The following is a 19,129-nucleotide window of genomic DNA, read 5'->3' as shown; positions in this document are numbered from 1 at the left end:
CTTCTCTGGAGCCTGAAGCACCAGCAACTGCCTCCTTGCCAAGACCAGTGAGCCCTGTAAGGAAGAGGAAAGCTTTGGAGGGAGCGAAGTCCAGTGGGGAGCCCTTTCAAGTGGACTCCCAGTGCAAGGTGTGAGAAGACGGCTGTTGCACCAATTGGGTAGTCAACGACCCCGTATGCCAGGAAAGGGCTGCAGTGAAGATGGTATGTAAAGAATGCAGCTGAGGCCTGTTTGGCACTGCGAACTGCGAGTGGCTGTGACCCGTAGGTCACAAGGAGCAACAATGACTGCATTTGACTGGACACTGTGGACTGACTGAGGATGTCGTGAAAGTACCACGACTTCAATGGAATCAAGATAAGGAGTATCTGAATCAACACCCCCTCCTCGGGGAGCGTGGACACTTAGAATGCAGGAAAAACGCAGAAACAACTTTGATCGCTTCGAAGGATGACCGCGTAGGCTGAGAGGACAGTCTGCACCTGAAGAGGGCTGCTGCAAAGCTTGCATGCAGTTGACTAACCCGAGCAGGACTGGAGCTGTTCACAGTGCCCGTGGACGGACCCACAAGGCCCGAAGGACGCGCTGCTAAGAGTGCTATGGAGCTAAGACACTTTTTTTCACATTAATTACAAAGTTTATTTAGATTAATTGAGCTAAGACACTTTTAACTATAATTAAAGAGTCTGAGTGGACCCTTGAATTAAAGGCTTGCTAGTAAGAATTCCACAAACCCGGCAACCAGTGATAGGAGAATAACCCTGATCACAAACAGAGGAGCTGGCCATACAGGGACTTGCCAGTTGAACACTAGATCTCCGACCTGAAGGGGGAATTTGTTGTTGTCTATTCATGCAAAAGAAAGTTCTGTCACTCACAGAGTTAGAAAGAAAAGACTTATTTTTGTACAAAAGTAATTTTGTTGGCTGGACAACAATTTATCTCTGCTACTGCAAGCTCTGAGTTATGAGTCTTGTTCACTAATCTGTATTCAAACCTCTCCATGAGTGAGCCTTAGACTAATCGTTCACGACTACCACTGAGAGTTAAGAGCAGAAGGGGTACTTGGCCCAGTTGCTCAGGATTCATAGTAGGCCTGGCCACTGGACATCAGGAGTAAACGGCCTCAGCCCCCACGGTTGGGCCCAGTAGCGCCTGTGTGCACTGTGTACTATGAATGGGGTTCTCACACTGTCTTTAAGCTTCAGATGGTTGGTAATAATCCACAAATGGACACTGGCAAAACATTCCTTGAGTTCATAGGTTACGGTCTGTGGTTCTACTTCACGTTTCACAATAAATTGGGTGTCATCAGCATAAAAAACAGATTATACCCAAATGCTAAGGGGTCTCATGCACAAATATTGTACTGTACTATGGACTCGAAATAGTAGATTGAAAATTCGAAAGGATCTATTATATAAGAAATCTGAGAGCCATAATAAGGCAAAGTCTTTAATTCCCGGGTCGCCAAGCCTTTGAGAGAAAAATGGAATGGCTTACGTGCCACCCAAACATCCTGCACAAAGATAGAGGCATGATCCGCAGAAATCTGAAGCAAAACAGGTGGGATCCGAGGGAAAGTGGATGCGAAGGGGAGGGCATAACATTGTTGAACGATCTGCAGCCCCCCATTGGTCTGAAGTTATAGGACGCTACTCAGGTAGGAAAAACAAATATTGCCTCCATTAGTATGACCATAGGCAGAATCAAAGCAGTGTGCCTGCAGCTGTGGCATGGAAGGAGGAAGAAGCCTTTGTCATTATCAGGGTGGTGCACTCTCTAGGGCCCGCTTCAATCCCTGTTCCCATCCCCTGTGTTGTAAATAAATACCTTGTGGGAAAGTCCATGGGCCTAATAGGTCTGCATATTGGTGGATGCCTTGTAGCCTGTTGCGTCCTCAATTCAATGCCCCCTGCTTTTACCACCACTAACCGCTGCCTTATTTCCCTTCAAAGTCCAGCATTATCAACCTGGACCACATTCCCAAGTGCCCGGGTGCGGCGGCCATCGTGGGTATAGCGTTGGTATAAAGAGCGGCCCCCAGGAGTACACGCTCACTATTCAGCCTCTCTGCTGAAGATAGGAACCTCTCAAGTTCTTGGCACTGGCGGGGAGAAGTAACAGCACAAGAAGACGGAGTGAATGTGAGCAGGTATGTCTGGATGCGAGGAGTCTTGTGCAGACAGGTCAGGTCTTCCTGGTAACAAGTGTACTTTATTAGCAGTATTAAGATCAATGCCCACTTCGGGTGGTGTATCTTAGATATCCTTGTTGAGTTTCACCGTGCTTTAACAAAACATGTTTCCTCACTTAGATGTAATTATTTACACAAAGTCACCCAAGGTGAAACAGGATTCATGGGCTTATTTTGGTTCATGCTCATTTATTCCTGATGACGCATCTGAAAAGTTGAATATTACGCTCTGCTCATGAGCAATCCTCAATGAAAGACAAACTGTGGTATGCATATTGTTTGTGGGGTTTTAGTAACATTTGTGAGAGTTGCATGGTTGATAAGACTACTGTCGTCAATGATATTCTCTTTTTCTGGGTAAAAACAGAGCACAGAACAAAAGTTTATTGTCTTGAGAACAGTATCTATCTTTCATAATGCGTTCATATTTCAGAGAGTAGAACAATTGTTACTTACCTGTAAACAGGTGGTTCTCCAGTATTGGTGTCTTTCATAGATTCACATGCTTGAATATACCCCGTCGTCTAAGAGGGAGTCCCACGGTACATAAAATAGCAATAATGCTAATATATATATATATATATATATATGTAATAACATAATACATAATAAAACAGAGATAATATACACTGAAAAACCTCAACAATGGTTCCTACATAGGAATGCATTATAGAGAGAAAACTCATTTGCAACATATCAGTGTCATTATGTTAGTCCAAACTGCAGCCAATCAGGCTCAAGCACCCTCTAGAACCTTCTCCTCAGAAGCTCAAGCCCTCAGATTTTCGTAGCACAAGTAATAAGGGCGTATGAGGAGAAAAGAGCCTCTGAGGGGAGGAGGGAGGGTCGCATGTGAATCTATGAAAGACACCAATACTGGAGAACCACCTGTTTACAGGTAAGTAACAATTGTTCTTCTCCAGTATTAGGGGTGTCTTTCATAGATTCACATGCTTGAATAGAATAGATAGCAGTAACCTCCTTAGAAGCTGAGATTGCAATAATTCTTAAAACTTGAAAACGATAACATATGGCTTAAAAGCATATAGCAATCTCAAAAAGAAATGGAGGAGGGAACAGAGGCTCACCTTATTTAAAAAGATGACGAAGCACTGCTTGCCCCACTGCGGTATCCGCTTCATTGATGACTTCCAAACAGTAATGTCTGGTAAAGGTGTGCCTGCTGGACCATGTCGCTGCTCGACAAATCTGGTGTAGAGGCACCCCAGCAAACAAAGCGGTGGATGACGCCATTGCTCTCGTTGAATGTGCCTGTACTGGACGTTGTAAAGGCTTGCCAGCTTGCTGGTGACAAAAGTATATGGCTGCTGAGAGCCATCTTGCAACTGTCTGTTTTGTCACTGAATGTCCCTTCCGCATCCGTCCATATGCTACAAACAGTTGATCGGATTTACGGAAAGGGGTGGTCCTTGAAATGTAAAATTTCAGACAACGCTTGATGTTTAAAGAATGTAGTCGTCGTTCTGCCGGAGATTTTGGATCCAGGAAAAAAGTCTTTAAGAAGACAGGTTCGTTCAAATGGAAGTTAGTAGGTACTTTCGGCAAAAAAGAAGGATTGGTCCGAAGTGACACTCCATTGGGCTTAAACTGTAAATACGGAGGCTTGATCGTGAAAGCGGGAAGGTCACTTACACGACGAGACGATGTTAAGGTCAAAAGTAAAGCAACCTTCCAGGTAAGATACTTGATGTCTGCTCTGTGGATTGGTTCAAATGGAGGCTTCATAAGCTGTGACAATACCACGTTGAGGTGCCATGCCGGAGGAGGGCGCCTAATCGGAGGAAACTTCCTGAAAAGTCCTTTAAAGAACTGTCGGATGATTCTGGATGAACAGAGAGACGTAAAGCCATCGTGCCGGAAGCATGAAATAGCCGCTAGAAAAACTCTCAAGGTGGCATGAGAGAGACCAGACTGAGCGAGGCTCAGAAAGAAAGGCAAAAGCTGCTCCGGAGTTGAGTTGATTGGGTGGATATTGGATGCAGCGCACCAATGACAGAAACGCTTCCACTTTAGCTTATATGTCTTGATGGTTGATGGAGCTCTAGCAGACGCTAGAATGTCTCTGCATTCTTGGGGCATATTTAAGTTCGCAAATTCAACATATTCAGGTTCCATGCCGCTAATTGAAGCGTGGATGGGTCTGGATGGCAAATTGGACCGTCGTCCATAGTCAGGAGGTCTGGACGTGGATGCAGATGAATGGGTGTGCAATGTGATAGCAGAAGCCGTTCCGAGAACCAAGCCTGTCTGGGCCAGCGCGGGGCGATCAGTATCAAGTGGCAGGGTTGCCTGCGCATCTTCCACAACGTCCTTGGCACCAACGGGATCGGTGGAAATGCATAAGCAAACAGTCCGCTCCAATCTATGAGTAGGGCATTTCCGCTGGACTCTGGATGGGGATGCCAACTTGCGAAAGATTGGCACTTCCGATTCACTGGGGTTGCAAAGAGGTCTATCATGGGACGACCCCAACGGCGGAACACCAGATCCAGAGTCGGTATCTCCCACTCGTGAGTGGATGACGCGGACCTGCTCAAGGAATCCGCAAGGATGTTGGATACCCCCGGCAGATGGACTGCCGTCCAAGAAATTTGGTGATGAAGAGCCCAATCCCAAATTCTTTGAGCTAGACGAGACAGTGGCTGAGATCTTGTGCCGCCCTGTTTGTTCATGTAGTGCATGCTGGTGGTGTTGTCTGTTTGAACCAGCACCGACTCCCCCTGCACTACGGGCAAGAATGGTTTGAGCGCTAGGAAGATTGCCATCAACTCCAGCCGATTGATATGCCAGGTTCGTTGTGTCGCCGTCCATTTGCCTTTGATGGAAAGGTCCAGGAGATGAGCGCCCCAGCCCTCCATGGAGGCATCTGTAGTCAACGTCAGATCCGGAGACTGGGCTAGGAAAGAAATCCCTTCGTCTAGATTGGCTGGTTGTTCCCACCAGAGCAAACTGTTCCTCATGCGGGGTGTGATCGTCACCTGATCGTTGAACGACCCCGACACTTGACACCATTGCAGGTCCAATTCCTCCTGTATAGGAAGAGTACGTAACCTGCAATTTGGGATCAGTGCCATACAAGATGATGCCATCCCCAGAAACGACTTTAACGTTCGCACAGAAACTGACTTTTTTGACCTGATGAGTGATACCAGACGAATTATCTTCTGATGTCGTTCGAGGGAGATGAAGGCTTTTGACAGGTTTGGGTCTAGGATAGCTCCTAGGAAATTTCTCCTTCGCAGCAGTGTAAAGTGTGACTTTTCCACATTGATGGTTAACCCTAGAGCCTTGAACATTTGTTGGCATAGACGTGTGTCGTGAGCCAGCTGTTGAGGAGATTGGGATTTTAGAAGACAATCGTCCAGATTAGGAAAGATCTGAACTCCCTGAAGACGCAGATGAGCCATGACCAGAGCCAGAACTTTCGTGAAGACACGAGGTGCTGATCGTAGGCCAAAAGGCAGGACTCTGAACTGATAGTGATCATGACCCACCTTGAACCTCAAGTATTGCCGATGTCGATGGATAATTGGCACATGAAAATAGGCGTCTTGCAGGTCTATTGTTGTTAAGAAATCTCCGCTGCAGAGAAGTCGTAAGACTTCCGATAACGTCAGCATGCGGAAGATTGTTGTTTGAGGAACAGATTGAGAGCTCTCAAGTCCATAATGGGTCGCCACTCCCCCGTCTTTTTGAGAATGAGGAATGAGTAGAAACCTTTCCCTCGCTGAGATACAGGAACCACTGCGACTGCACCCTTTTCTATTAGAAGATGAACCTGATGTTGTAGCTCCTCTAGATGGGGAGGTGGCACACCTGAAGGTGGAGAATGTGGAGGAATCTCTGTGAACTCCAAGGCATGACCCTTGTGCACAATGTCTAAAACCCATTGGTCCGATGTTATCAAAAACCACTGGGAGTAAAACTGCGAGATTCGCCCTCCAACTCTCTGCTGAACTTGAAAGTCATTGACGTTTGTTTGAGCCTCTATAGTTAGACTTTCCTCTATAGGGCTTGGACTGCTGCTGACGAGAAGATTGTTGGTTGGAGTAACGCTGGTTCCCTTGATTGTACTGGCGGTACTGGGACTGCCCTCCTCGAGAAATGCCGGACGAGGTGCCTCGTCCACGCGCACCACGAAAAGGCTGTTTCTTGAATTGCAAGGAACCAAGTGACTTTGCTGTGTCGGTATCTTTCTTTATCGATTCCAACGCCTCATCGATGTGAGAGCCGAAAAGCGACTCTCGGTCATACGGCATGTCAAGTATCTTTGGCTGGATCTCTTGTCGGAACGATGTGGATTTTAGCCAACCCTGGCAGCACTGGCAAGGATACGGAAAGCAGTACCCGCAACGTCCACAGCACAGTCAATTATTTCTTCTGAAGCCCTTTTTCCATCTTGAAGGATCTGGTGCGCTTCCGCTCTGGATGTTTCCGGAATCAACGCAACCAGCGCAGAAATGTCTGACCACATTTGTCGGTCGAAATGACCTAGAATGGCTAAAGCATTAGCGGCAAGGACTGAAGTAGATGCCATGGATGAAAAGTTTTCCCCAATCGCATCCAAACGTCGACTCTCTCTATCAGGAGAGGAAGTGATAGGAGCTGCAGGGTTACGCGCCCGAAGTTGCGCTGCTTGGGTCACCACGGAATCTGGCTTAGGATGCGAGAGCAAGCAAGCAGGCGAGCCAGTCGGTGCCTTATATTTCTTTTCCAATCGAGGGATTTGAGCAGGTAAGGAGCTAGGAGCCTGCATGATCTTCATTCCCTCCTTCCACACAAATTCGATAATTGGTAAGGTGTGGACCTGTTTATAAGGCTGGTTTTTAAAGTCATAGAGAAAGCAGTCTTCCTCTCGCTGCACTCTTGGCAATTTGAAGCGGTCTGCCGCCTTATCCATCAAATTATGGAAGCTAGCGATGTCAACCGGAGGTGAATCACCGGAATCGCTCTGTTGTGGAGAGGGTGTTTGTATTCGATAGTCATCGAATTCTGCCATATCCGGGTCTTGTTCATCATCTGTATCCTGAGGAACTTCTCCTTCCTCTCTTTCCGGCTCTGACTCATCATCCACATCTCGTTGAGAATTAGTGGGGATAGCCGGACGTGGCCCTTCTGATGGAGCAGTCTGCCTCGGAGGAGTTTGCTGAGGTTGAAGAGGCTCTGTGGTCTCAGAGGTAGCATGGCCCGGGGTACCCTGGAGCGTAGGCGGAAATCTCCTATTGTAATCATCCAACATATGTTGGAGGTTGGAAAACAGCGATACCGGAAAAGTCGCCATAGGAACCTGCACATATTGTTCCTCCTGTTGGTCTTCAACCTCCTCTTCGTCCTCTTCAGAACTAGTGTCCTGACACTTGATAATCAAATCCGATGGACTTTGAGCATCACCAAAAACATTGTCGTCTGCAACAGATTCCGTTTCATGGTCAGTTACCAACAATGGTGAAGGTGGCTGAAGAGTAGGAGGCGGCAACTGGAGAGCAGAGTCCTGGATATTGCTCAAAGAATACTCCGTAACAACTGTAGGAGCTGAAGTGTCCAAAGGCACTAAGGGCATATTGGCGAAAGACAGTGATCCTGAAGTGGATGCTGCGTCTTCTTGCTGTGAACCAGAAGGTAAAGGTAAAGCGGTCGTCGACGTAGATGTTTGAACCGGAGCAGCCGTCGACGACGATGATTTAGAGACAGCTGTCGGAGACGGTGATGTCTTGGATGTATTCGTCGACGACGAGAGCTTTGACACAGCCGTCGACGGAGTTTTCGTCAACGGGAACTTCGTAGTCGAATCCTTGGATGTTATCTTCACCGTCGACGAAGCCTTCACCAACGGGATAAAAGTCGTCGACGAGCTGGTCGACGGGATCTTCGACGTCGACGGGACATGCATCGTCGACGATGACTTCTTCGTCGACGGAAGCTTTTTCGTCGACGATATGATCGGAATCGTCGACGAGACTGAAGATGTAGAGGCTTTCGTGGTCGTGAAAGCCGTCGACGAAACCCTCGACGACGACGACGACGACGAAGCCGATGTCGTCGTCGTCACAGTAGTCGTCGACGAAGCCACAGCAGCCAATCTCGTCGATGGACTGGTCGTCGACGAGCCCGTCGACGACCGCGCTGACTGAAGTGTAAAAACACTTGTAGATGCTGGAAAAGACGCCTGAGAGCCAGTCTCGTGGGCATAGTCACAGAGGTGACAGTAGCAGTAGGTTTCACTGGGGCTACTGATAAAGCCAGCTTTTTCTTCTTCAGGAAAGGAGATGGTAACTCCTGAACACTGCCACGCTTAGAAGGGGGAGTTGAAGGACCTGACTGGAAACTCTCTGCATCAGACAAGACTCCTTACTTGTCCTGAAGGCGCTTCAACCATAACAGAAGACGACCTTCCCTGTCCCCGAGAGTCTTAGCAGGAAAAGTTCTACAGAACTTGCAGTCAGCCACCTTATGTTCAGGATAAAGGCAGTAAATACATTTTTGGTGGGGGTCCTTCTCAAACAGACGCAGTTTCCCACAGGAAGAGCAAGGCCTAAACAAAGACTTCTTACTTGACATCCTTAGGACTACAGAAGTAGAAGACAAGATGAGGAAAAACTGAGCACAGCTCAGGGAGACTCCCTTCACACGACGTGCGGTAGAAAATCTGAGGGCTTGAGCTTCTGAGGAGAAGGTTCTAGAGGGTGCTTGAGCCCGATTGGCTGCAGTTTGGACTAACATAATGACACTGATATGTTGCAAATGAGTTTTCTCTCTATAATGCATTCCTATGTAGGAACCATTGTTGAGGTTTTTCAGTGTATATTATCTCGGTTTTATTATGTATTATGTCATTACATATATATATATATATATATATATATATATATATATATATTAGCATTATTGCTATTTTATGTACCGTGGGACTCCCACTTCGCGACGGGGAATATTCAAGCATGTGAATCTATGAAAGACACCCCTAATACTGGAGAAGCATCGGTTATCTGTGGAGTATAATAATTCAGGAATCAAGCATAGTTGGTTCTTGCCTTATTTTTCCTTTTCAGATCTGCCTCCCTGCCATTCCTTCCCCAAATCATTTTCTTTCTCGCCTGGCCACTCCAATCCTCAGTGCTAAAACAGCATTCTGAGTTGGGGGTGTCTGGAGGTGGTCATAAAGATTTTCATGCACATGCCAAGGAAGAGCCATCGCTGACAGACTTCTGTTGTCCCTGGTGGTGCTCGCTGCCTTTGCCACTGCCACATCATCTTGAACTGTGGAAGGGGTGTGTTGGCTATTGTAAAAGTTGGGAGAGGTGCCCTTTAGCAATAGGCAAGGCTTGAAGAGCACCCTGAGAATTTTCGGTGTCATTGATCAATACGATAGGCCGGAGAGAGCAAACCTAAAGTGTAATAACATGGGTGTCTTTAAAGTGTTCCGCACAGAATCGTCTTGCCAAAAAGCCTGAACCCATTTAAATGGTTTATCCATAAGAGACACCTGCACATCACTAAAAATCCTCTGGCTCTCATCTAGGCATGATGCCTGATCACAACACTGGTGCCTATAGCGTGATCTTCATTGTTTGTTATAATCAGGGTGCACCTTAAGACATTCTGTTTCTTCCAGTCAGTCTTGGGTTGTCTCAGTGAAAACATTCCAAAATCTCTGGCCACATCACACATTGCAGGTGTGCAACTTCACAGAAGACAGACTGTGCTCATGGATCTCAGGGCCAAGCTAGCGGAAGGAAAGACCTTCTTCACAGGTGTATCGATATACTTTGGCTCTGTATGTGGTGCTGTAGTAGGGATTGCATTGGGGTTCACCTTGCAAGAAGAAGCTTGAACAACTCTTGGGAGTCTGTTACACAGTCAAAAAGGCCAGATCCCAAGGGTTGGTTGTATAAAGCCTTGCTACTGGCTGATTTATGGAAGGAGCTGAACACAGTTTAGACCATGTCGCCATCAGTGTTTCACTCAAGGACTTGTTAAAAGGCAGTAAGGGATCTGACATAGCAGGCAATGGGTACAAGATTTTTGTCAGTAGGTTTGTTCTAGTCCAGGCGTCTCGGACTCATGAGCTATTAGCAGCTGTCCAGGTAAGTGTGAATAGCTCTTCTGGATGCAGCTCAGCCTATTATAATAGAAGCATTTGCTCGGTTGAATTATTAGATGTATACCAAAAATACAAAAGCATGTATTCGAGACAAAAAAATGTGTGTATTTTCATAACTCATAAGCTGATATTTGAGAAAAATGGTTGGATTTTTAAAATGCATTTAAAGCCGTCATTTGTGTTGGTGAGATATATTACTCATTATTACCATCCGTCAGTGTTGGGATAGTACCAACCGGTGGAAATCAACCTACAGGCCCCTGGGGCATTTCTGGGTTGAAGGCGCTCCAGAGCCATCATCACCCTGAAAAGCTGCGACCTGGCCTCTTTGGCTGCAGGGTCAAGGTGGTCCCGGTAAATGGGGCACTCCAGGAACAGCATTGGAGGCTGACAATGGTAGCAGAGTCGGCCAATGGAGTGCTGACTGTGCAACTTCTCTTATGTGGGCAGAAAGGATCTGCAGCAGAAATTAGGTGCCCAGAAGATCCAAGGACACAAACCAATCCCCCTACATTGACAGCCAGCAGCCCCTGGCTCAGGAACAGAATTATGACCTAGTCCTGCCTAATGAAGAGACAAAGATCCAAAATGGTTCTGATGTCATTGTCAGTTTCCTCCCCAGACAGCGCTTCTAAGGTCCCTTGTTTGCAGGCAAAGAACCTTCTCCTCCAAAATTGAGGGGTGTGCCACAGAGCTCAAAATTCAGGAGGGATGGCAGTCCAGGGTGAGGGAGGGCAAAGCCCTTAAGGATAAGCTGGAAAACCCAGTAAAACATTGTAATGGCCTCCCAACTGGTCACCAAGTGGAAGACTGATCTCCCTATCTTTAGCTGGCAGTGGAAGTGGAGACAGTCAAAAGTTTACAAGTGGCAGATCCAGCGGCTGTGGAGACTGGAGCTGTTCTGCAGCAGCGAATGTCTTTTAGACACAGCCTGCCTTGAAGTGAGCAATATAGCTGCTGGGGAGTCCGCTCTCACTGAGAAGGTTGCGGTTGTCGTCAAAGTTTCTGTCTTAAAAAGCTCTGGAATCTGAAGATCTGCTATGCTTTTGAGCCCTTGCCTAGGAGGCTGATTGTGACATTTCTGTTCTTAAAGCGCTCCAGGGAGGTGATGACCTTCTCTCTGAAGAGCAGTTCACCATCACAAGGTATGACCACAGAGGTTGCCTTATCATCTCCCTAAACATCTTTTTTAAGCATCCAGGCTGGAAGGCATAGAGTAACAGCTGTACCATAGATTTCCTTAAGAGAAAAGTTTGATCACTTAGAAGGCAGCCTAATTGTGCCAAACGCCCCATGAAAAAAAGACATAGATATGAATGATACATTTTAAAACAAGGTCAACTTTTATTAATATTCTTCAGTTGGCTCTAAACAAATCTACACAAATAGGTGCTGCATGTACTGGCTACATTAATAGTTCAGTTTGTAAGAGCCAACCCCAATATTGGATCACGCTCTGAAACTGAACAATACAGATCTAGCCACTGAGTCAAACAGATCTACATTCCAACCCTTAAAGTTGATTACTTAAGGGATCTTCATAAAGAGAACAACCTCACCATATTTTTTGGCTCGGTCTACACTACACTGGTTGCCTGATCAAGAGTGATTTGTTTTTAAATCATTATGCATTGTACGTACATTACACTGACCAAAAATACACAGTTTTGTTTCATCTCACACTTGAATAGATGCAGATACATTTCTATTAAAGTTACTTAGGCCAAATGTAGGACAATAAGTGGTAGGGAATTTTTGGTGACTGGAACCTACTTCCAACTGAAGCTAGTTTAGAACGTGACCTATTATTCAGGAAAGATTTAAAAATATGGTTGTCTTCCCACCAAAACCTTCAGAAGCCAATACGAGCACAACTAACCTCTTCTGACTCATTAAACCATGTTTTTCCCATATTGAAATGGTTTTTCTGTTTCTCTTTAGAAGCAAGGTTCTTACAAGCACAAAGATACCCAAATGGGCGAATGATGAGCTTAACAAAACACAGATCTAAAGGGAGAAAGGGTTCTGAATCCTGCAAGGATGTTTGCAGCATTTTCATGATAGTATTAGATGTTGTTTCTGCAGTGGGAACAAATATTTCTAACACTGCTTTGCGTATCACCTAAGTAAAAGAACAGACGTCTTTGGAAGGAAGTCTAGAAGGATAAGGGATATCACATCCACGAGATATGACGAGGCCTTTATTGTTGTTTAAGCCCAGACAGAGACCAGCATCCATATATTAAGAATGAAGGAGGCTGTCGTTCACTGAAATGTCTCCCCCATGCATCAACTTCGAAGGTTTAATAAAAGCACTTAAAATGGCTCCAAGGGCTGCATCAGTGACAATACTGTAAGCCACATTGACAGCACATGCACTCGTGCATTAGGCCTCACATTCTTCGTTGGGACCATTGTTAAGGCCAGAGCCTAAGGATCCATAGAGTCACGTATCACCAGGGAAGAGCTACCAAAGCAGATGAACCTGCAGGATCAGACCGTTCCATCCCTTTGGGGGCCTCTGCCCATCAGGTTTATTACCTGAAGCAGGGAATAGGGAGCACTTAGGGTGCCCTTGAGCAATCCTGCTCACTGATGGCTTTCCGGTGCATTGATAAACCACAGATGCAGGTCGAAGTACCTTGGTCAACACCACAATGCCATATACAAATAGCTTGTGATCTGATAAAGATATCTTCTTGCAACAACGTCAACAGTTTTAAACCATACAACATTAGCAGGTGACATTTGACTTAACAGCTATCCAAAAAATGAGGAATTTTGTTGATGAGACAACAAAAGAATGCAGACCCACATTGATGAGGTGCAGAAAAAAAGGAACACAGCATGCCAGTAAGTGCCACAAATAGTTTACTTCAGTGCAATACCGTAAGAGCAACAGGTATGCTCAGATAATAGCCTTGCGCTCACTTTATCACTGGAATCAAGCTACACCTGAATGAAAAGGTCCAATAGGAAAAAACAAGTCTTGGGTTGCTTGTGTTCCGGTTCAGTGTGGACCTGGCTTAGCATTTTGGACAGGACCGTTCCCACTGGGGCAGGATCAAGGCTGATTGGCATATAACTAGGTGAAAACTGAGGTGGCATAGTGGACAAAATATTGATGGACTGCGATTCGGCCTGAATTAAAAGTAGCTACAATGAATGTAAGCATTACATCCTTTATTTTTATTTTTTCATCACATATAGCATGATGACATCACACCCAGGATAGAAGGAGCTGCTGCTGAACCACCAGCCAGTGCTGGAGAGCTATTTTGGAGGAAAGTTTTTAGATGTAGTCTAGTGCCTGGTTTATTCTTAAAGTGAAGAATCAGAGAGAGGAAACACCCATTAGAACTCCTAGGGGTGAGCTCTCTCCTTCGTTGAGAGTCCCCCTTGGATTGTTTCTTCCAAATATTAATACATTTGCTTAGTTCTATGCATCTTGGGCTGTATTTACCATGAAGCCCTGAATAAATATTGAGATCATTTTCAGTAGAAAGGTAGATTATGGGATTTGATTTTCATCTGCAATAATCTGAGATTATAATTTGTTTTGTTTTTGTTTCGTGGAGGATGCATTTAGTTATTTGTACATCACTATTTTGTCATACAAGTCAAAGGATTCAGCGGCTTCTCACCCGTGCAACGTGCTAGTCAATTGTGGCAGATGCAGTGTCTCCATTTCAAGTTGATGAGATTCATCTGTGTCTCTGTATTTCAACATGCCCTCTGGGGTGACAGACTCCTTCAGGAAATGAGGTTCCCGATGATAAGCCACTTGGATCCGGAAAACAAAACCATCCTAAAAACAAGAATATAATGGACCCATTATAAACACAACAGGGAAATAAAATACACTTAACGTTGAAAAGTCATTCCAAGACAGGCTCTCGAAGAACTAAGCCACACTATCAAACATTCTTATACATACTAATAAACAATCAACAATTCTACTACAATACCTCACTACAAACTTTCTCAAGTAATAGCAGGTCAAAATTAAGGTTGGCTTAATTTGGTGGCATTGGGACACTAGGTGATGGTAGCACCATAATCAAGTAACATATTAGTTAACCTGAACTCCAACAAAAAATGTATACACACATAGAAAGAAAAGAAACAGTTAAACGTTTATCACAATTCAGCATACAGAACAAAAAAAGCAATGAAATTTCCAGTTATGGTATACCATGCACAAGGCACACCATAACACAGACTCCATGTTTTCCTTTTAACTTGGCCTTCTTTAACCATCAAATGCTATCAGCAAAGCGGTATACTGAAGATGGCAGGGTCATGAATTATGGAGTTTACTATATACCATGACCAACTAACTTCAATGCTTCTTTAGTTTTGTGTTTGCTGAACCATAACTAACCTATAACTATGAATGTCTGCTATACAAATTACGTGTACTGATTCTGACACCTTGGCAGAGCATGGTGCAAGCTGGCCACAGGGCCTGGTGTTTGTCCAGGCCGTTTGCTCATTTGGTGATCTGATAAAACATAGGTCTTCCCTTCAGAATGCACCCGGAGCTTCACTGGATACCAGAGGGAGGCCTGGTCGTCCATTACCCGCAATTTGTTTATAACACTTTGAAGTCACGACCTCTTTATTTGTGTTGTCTTGCTAAAGTATGGGAAATTCAAAACTTTGTTCTCTTTATAGGAGAGCCCTTGGATTTTGGAGGTCTTATGAGCCACCTACCCCCTCTGCTGTGGAATCCCCAAGTTGACCATGACAATCACAATTTCAGTATTTCTTTCTTCCAGACTGCTTATAGGTAGCATAATTAATCTGTGCACCTTCAACAGACTGCATCGTCAAGCCAAAGAACCCTCCCACAGTCCCATTAATTCCTCCTTACCATCCTGGTGGTCAAAACCTATTACTCTTATGCATGCAGCACAGCGAGTTATCCAGTACCTTAACTTACCCCTCCTCTCCAGATGAAGCATGAAGGTGGGAACACATCTCCAAGCTCTCTATAGTTTCCATCTGCCCATGGCGCCATTTTCCCCGTAAGCCTGGCTCTGTTCCCAATCCCTCTTTTGCCCCTCGTGTTCACCCACTCTATCCTTAATATCTTCAAGAGCTCCTTCAGTTGCCATGACCTTGCGGTCAAGGCTCTCCCATTGTTGGCCAATGTTTCTCAAACGATCGTGGATCAATGTCTCAAGCAGAGGTCAGTTTGGCAGCACGGGGGACCTCTGGGTTCCTGTCCACCTGGTCAGAATAGGATGTTGGTGCACGGCATCCAGTGAATACATCTTTTCCTCTCGCTCTGTGCCCAATGTGTTATTCTCTTTGGGTGGCATGCTCACAGAAGTTCCCTTATGTTGGATTCTTTTGTTCGGGACTCGGGTGAGGATTCCTCAAAAGAATAACTCCTCCAACAGCTGTTACTGATTGGGAACGCCTCTGCTGCACCCAGTCTGCCTCCTACTTTGGTGAGGTCTATCACTCCCCACCCACACTCCCTGTGAAGCCACAATGGGTGTTGGATCAGGTCTTCTCTGTTCCTCAGCCCATTTCCATGGAGTATCTAGGGATTCCCCATGATTGATTTCGCCACTGCGCCAAGGATCTCTGGTCAAACATGAGGGTAGGAGCCGCAGTCTCCAGCAGGCTTCTCTTGGCACTGAATCAGAAACTGGGAAGGCAGAGGACTCCTACCTGCGATGTTCTACATGTGAAAATGACCATACAGGTCTGGGGATTGGGCTGTCCACTGCCTGACCTCTCCTGCAGCCCAGGCAATCCCAATTCCACCCTTCTCATGCCAGAGGCTTCCAATCCTGTCCTCAAAGTGGGAACTGAGCCAGAGCTTCGCTGAAGCATCGGTCAGGAGTTTCAACAGGCACTGCTGTCACCCCTTTTGTCTTTCCAGCATTGGGGGAACACTCCCGTTATTAGTATCTGATCGTAAACCTTTTCCAGACAAGCTCCAAACTGATAGGCTATGAATTGCAAACCTCTGGGTGGACAGAGGGTCATACGTAGAATCTGATTTCATTTGCATCAGAAGATTTTTTACTTTCAAGAAAGATATGGTGGGGGAGGGGGGGTCACGGACATAGTTGCCGTAGAGTATCGATCAGCAGAGTCCTCTGCAACCAGAGTGAGGGAAGGTCTATCCTCATTAACCTCAAAATCAGAAAAGATCTTCATGATCATATCTCTGAAATAAACTGTGACGTTGTCGAAGAAGCTTTGAGAGTTCTCTTAATAATTGCTGGACCGGCAGACTAGAGAGCTGCTTAACAGTCTTGAAAGGTTTGTTCGGGGTGTTACTGGCAGATCTTATTTTGTTAACATAGGAAGATGTAGCAATCACAATGGCTTGTGAGAAAATAGGGTTCTTGTGCAGTACACCCCCACCCCACTTTTCGCCTGGATTTTGATGTAACTTTGACTGTACAGTACTGGGTCCATGCTGTCCAGGTTCCCAGTACCAGTGTTCTTTCCCTAAAAACATATCCACAATTGGTATGTCTGCCCTGTAAGTCCCTAGTAAGTGGTTCCCTGTGTGCTCAGGGCCTGGAGGCTGAAGGCTGAATAGGGTCCCCTGGTTACCCCCACACTAGCAGCATACCACTAACCCTGCAGCTGGCCTGCCTCGATGAGGCGAAGAAATTGGCAATTTGACATGTTGCACGGCCTGTGTGCCGTGCCAGCTAGCACTGCCTAAGATATAGATAGGTCACCCCTTTAGCAGGGAGCACTATATCCCAGGTGTGGGCATAGCTGCATGGGCAGATATGCCTCTAAAGTATTAGGGTCTATTCCTTAATATTGTAAGTGCCAGGGAAGCTATAGAAAGTACATGGGCTGGGAACTTGGCAACTCTAGTTCTACGTCACCATGATGACTTCACTGAACCCAGTATTATTTATGAAGTTTTATATAGTGCGAACAAGATCCCGAAGGATATCAGAGCGCTTTACAAAGGAAGAAAGGATATGAATCCAATATTGCCAACCGTAAAAGATTACACAACAGGAATACATGCATACGTATCAGACAAATAATCGCAAAACTCCCAAACAAATGAATCAAGGAGGGTAGTACCATAAACGGGTATGTAGCAGATTATGAAGGGGTACACAGTGCGGAAAAGAAGAGCATATATCCAATATCAACATTAAGTAGGAATACACAACAGGAATACTCACTTGTTTCCCCAACAAGAGAATCAAGACGAGTAATACAATAAGCATGAATATAACGGGCAACGAAAGGGGACACATAATGCGGTAAAGAAGCGCAGCATCACATGAGGGTACAATGGTTGTCGGAACAATGATTTCGGGCAAGTGATCCTGGCCCAACTTTAGGTAAAGATATGTTCATTAAGAATCTTTTGGCTTTCAGTTTGAAAGCAGTCGTTGAGGAGATTCTGCGTACTTCCAGTGGAAGAGAGTTCCAAATCCTTGGGGCAGCATAGGAGAAGGCTCGGAGACCGGTTCTCTTTTTGGTAAGGATGGGTGATTTCAGGAGGAGAGTGATAGAGCTTCTTGAAGCTCTCCCACCGCAGGATAATTCAAGCTTTTGCGCTAGGTACCTGGGAATTTTGAAATGCAGGGCTTTGTGCGCTACAACGGGAATCTTTAAATGAATTTGAGCTTCATAGGGCAACCATTTAAGAGATTTTAGGATTGGTGATATGTGCTCACTTAGTTTGGTACCAGTGACCAGTCTCTCCGCAGCGTTCAGTGATGCCCTTAGGGAAGCCAGAGTGTATTTGGGAAGGCCACAGAGCGTAGCGCTCCCGTAGTCCAGCCTCAGCCGCACCAGTGCTTGTACCACCTGCTTGAAGTCCTTTTGTGGAAGGAATGGCTTGATGTTTGAGTGTCCTCATCAAGAGATTAACATCCGTACACACATTGCTAATATGATTTTTCATATTCAGGCGTTTGTCCAAGGTGATTCTGAAAGATTTGGCCGAGTCTATGATGAAAGGGGTGCAATTGAAGGCAGTGAAATGATTCAGCCAAGGGTCTAGCTTGGGAATGTGGTTAGGGGGAGAGTTGAAAAGGAAATCAGTTTTGGAGGTGTTGAGCAGTAGAAGGTTCTCCATTAACCAATTTTGCGTAATAATTAGGGTCGTGTTGAGTGAGATGATGTTGTCAGGGGATGAGATTTTCAAATAAAGTTGTGTGTCATCCGCGTACATATGGAAGAGAATGTTCGTGGAATTCAGAGAGTTAGCTAGTGGTTCCAAGAAAATGTTGAAGAGGATAAGAGATAGGGCGGACCCTTGTGGGACTCCCATGAGTACTGGAGAGGGAGTGGTTTGCCTCGATTCTTTGCGATCTGTGGTGAAGGAAGGATGAGAGCCATTGTAACACCCCACCCGAGAAACCCATCCTGATCTTCAAAATAGATAAAACGTTGTCATGATTGACCGTGTCGAAAGCGGAAGAAAGGTCAAGGAGTATTAGGAGGCAGGAATCACTTTGGTCCAGCATTTTTAAGATGTCACCCATAATGTGCGTGAGAGCTGTGACCCTTCCGGAAGCCGGATTGATGTTGGTCTAGAGTTGGAAATTCTCTATGTGAGCACAGCGTTGGAATTGTACACATTTGTAAATAGTTTGGCTAATGTGGGGATGTTGGAGATAGGGCGGAAATTATTGAGGTCAGTGTTATCTGTGTTAGTTTTTTATAGAATGGGTGATACCTGCACTGCTTTTAGGCAGTCTGGGATTGTGCCTTGTGACAGAGAAGCGTTTACAGTCCTTGTCTAGGTGGGGACAAGCACATTCTTGATTTCTTTGCAGATGGCCGGTGGCAGCGGG

The 19,129-nt window shown here is 45.6% G+C and overlaps 1 protein-coding gene across 1 annotated transcript in view; it reads right to left on the bottom strand.

The window, feature by feature from the left end:
• The window catches only part of NOL6 (nucleolar protein 6), a 398,079-nt gene that overhangs the window by 181,274 nt on the left and 197,676 nt on the right, over window positions 1-19,129 (bottom strand). The window contains exon 19 of the mRNA XM_086960307.1: window positions 13,964-14,127. Coding sequence (XP_086816433.1) covers window positions 13,964-14,127 — 164 coding nt within the window. The remainder of the gene's footprint in view (window positions 1-13,963; window positions 14,128-19,129) is intronic.

Source organism: Lissotriton vulgaris, chromosome 3_1 (assembly GCF_964263255.1).
Source record: "Lissotriton vulgaris chromosome 3_1, aLisVul1.2, whole genome shotgun sequence".
In the NCBI taxonomy this organism is placed as follows: Eukaryota; Metazoa; Chordata; class Amphibia; order Caudata; family Salamandridae; genus Lissotriton; species Lissotriton vulgaris.
This window is presented reverse-complemented; position numbering and strand designations above follow the sequence as displayed.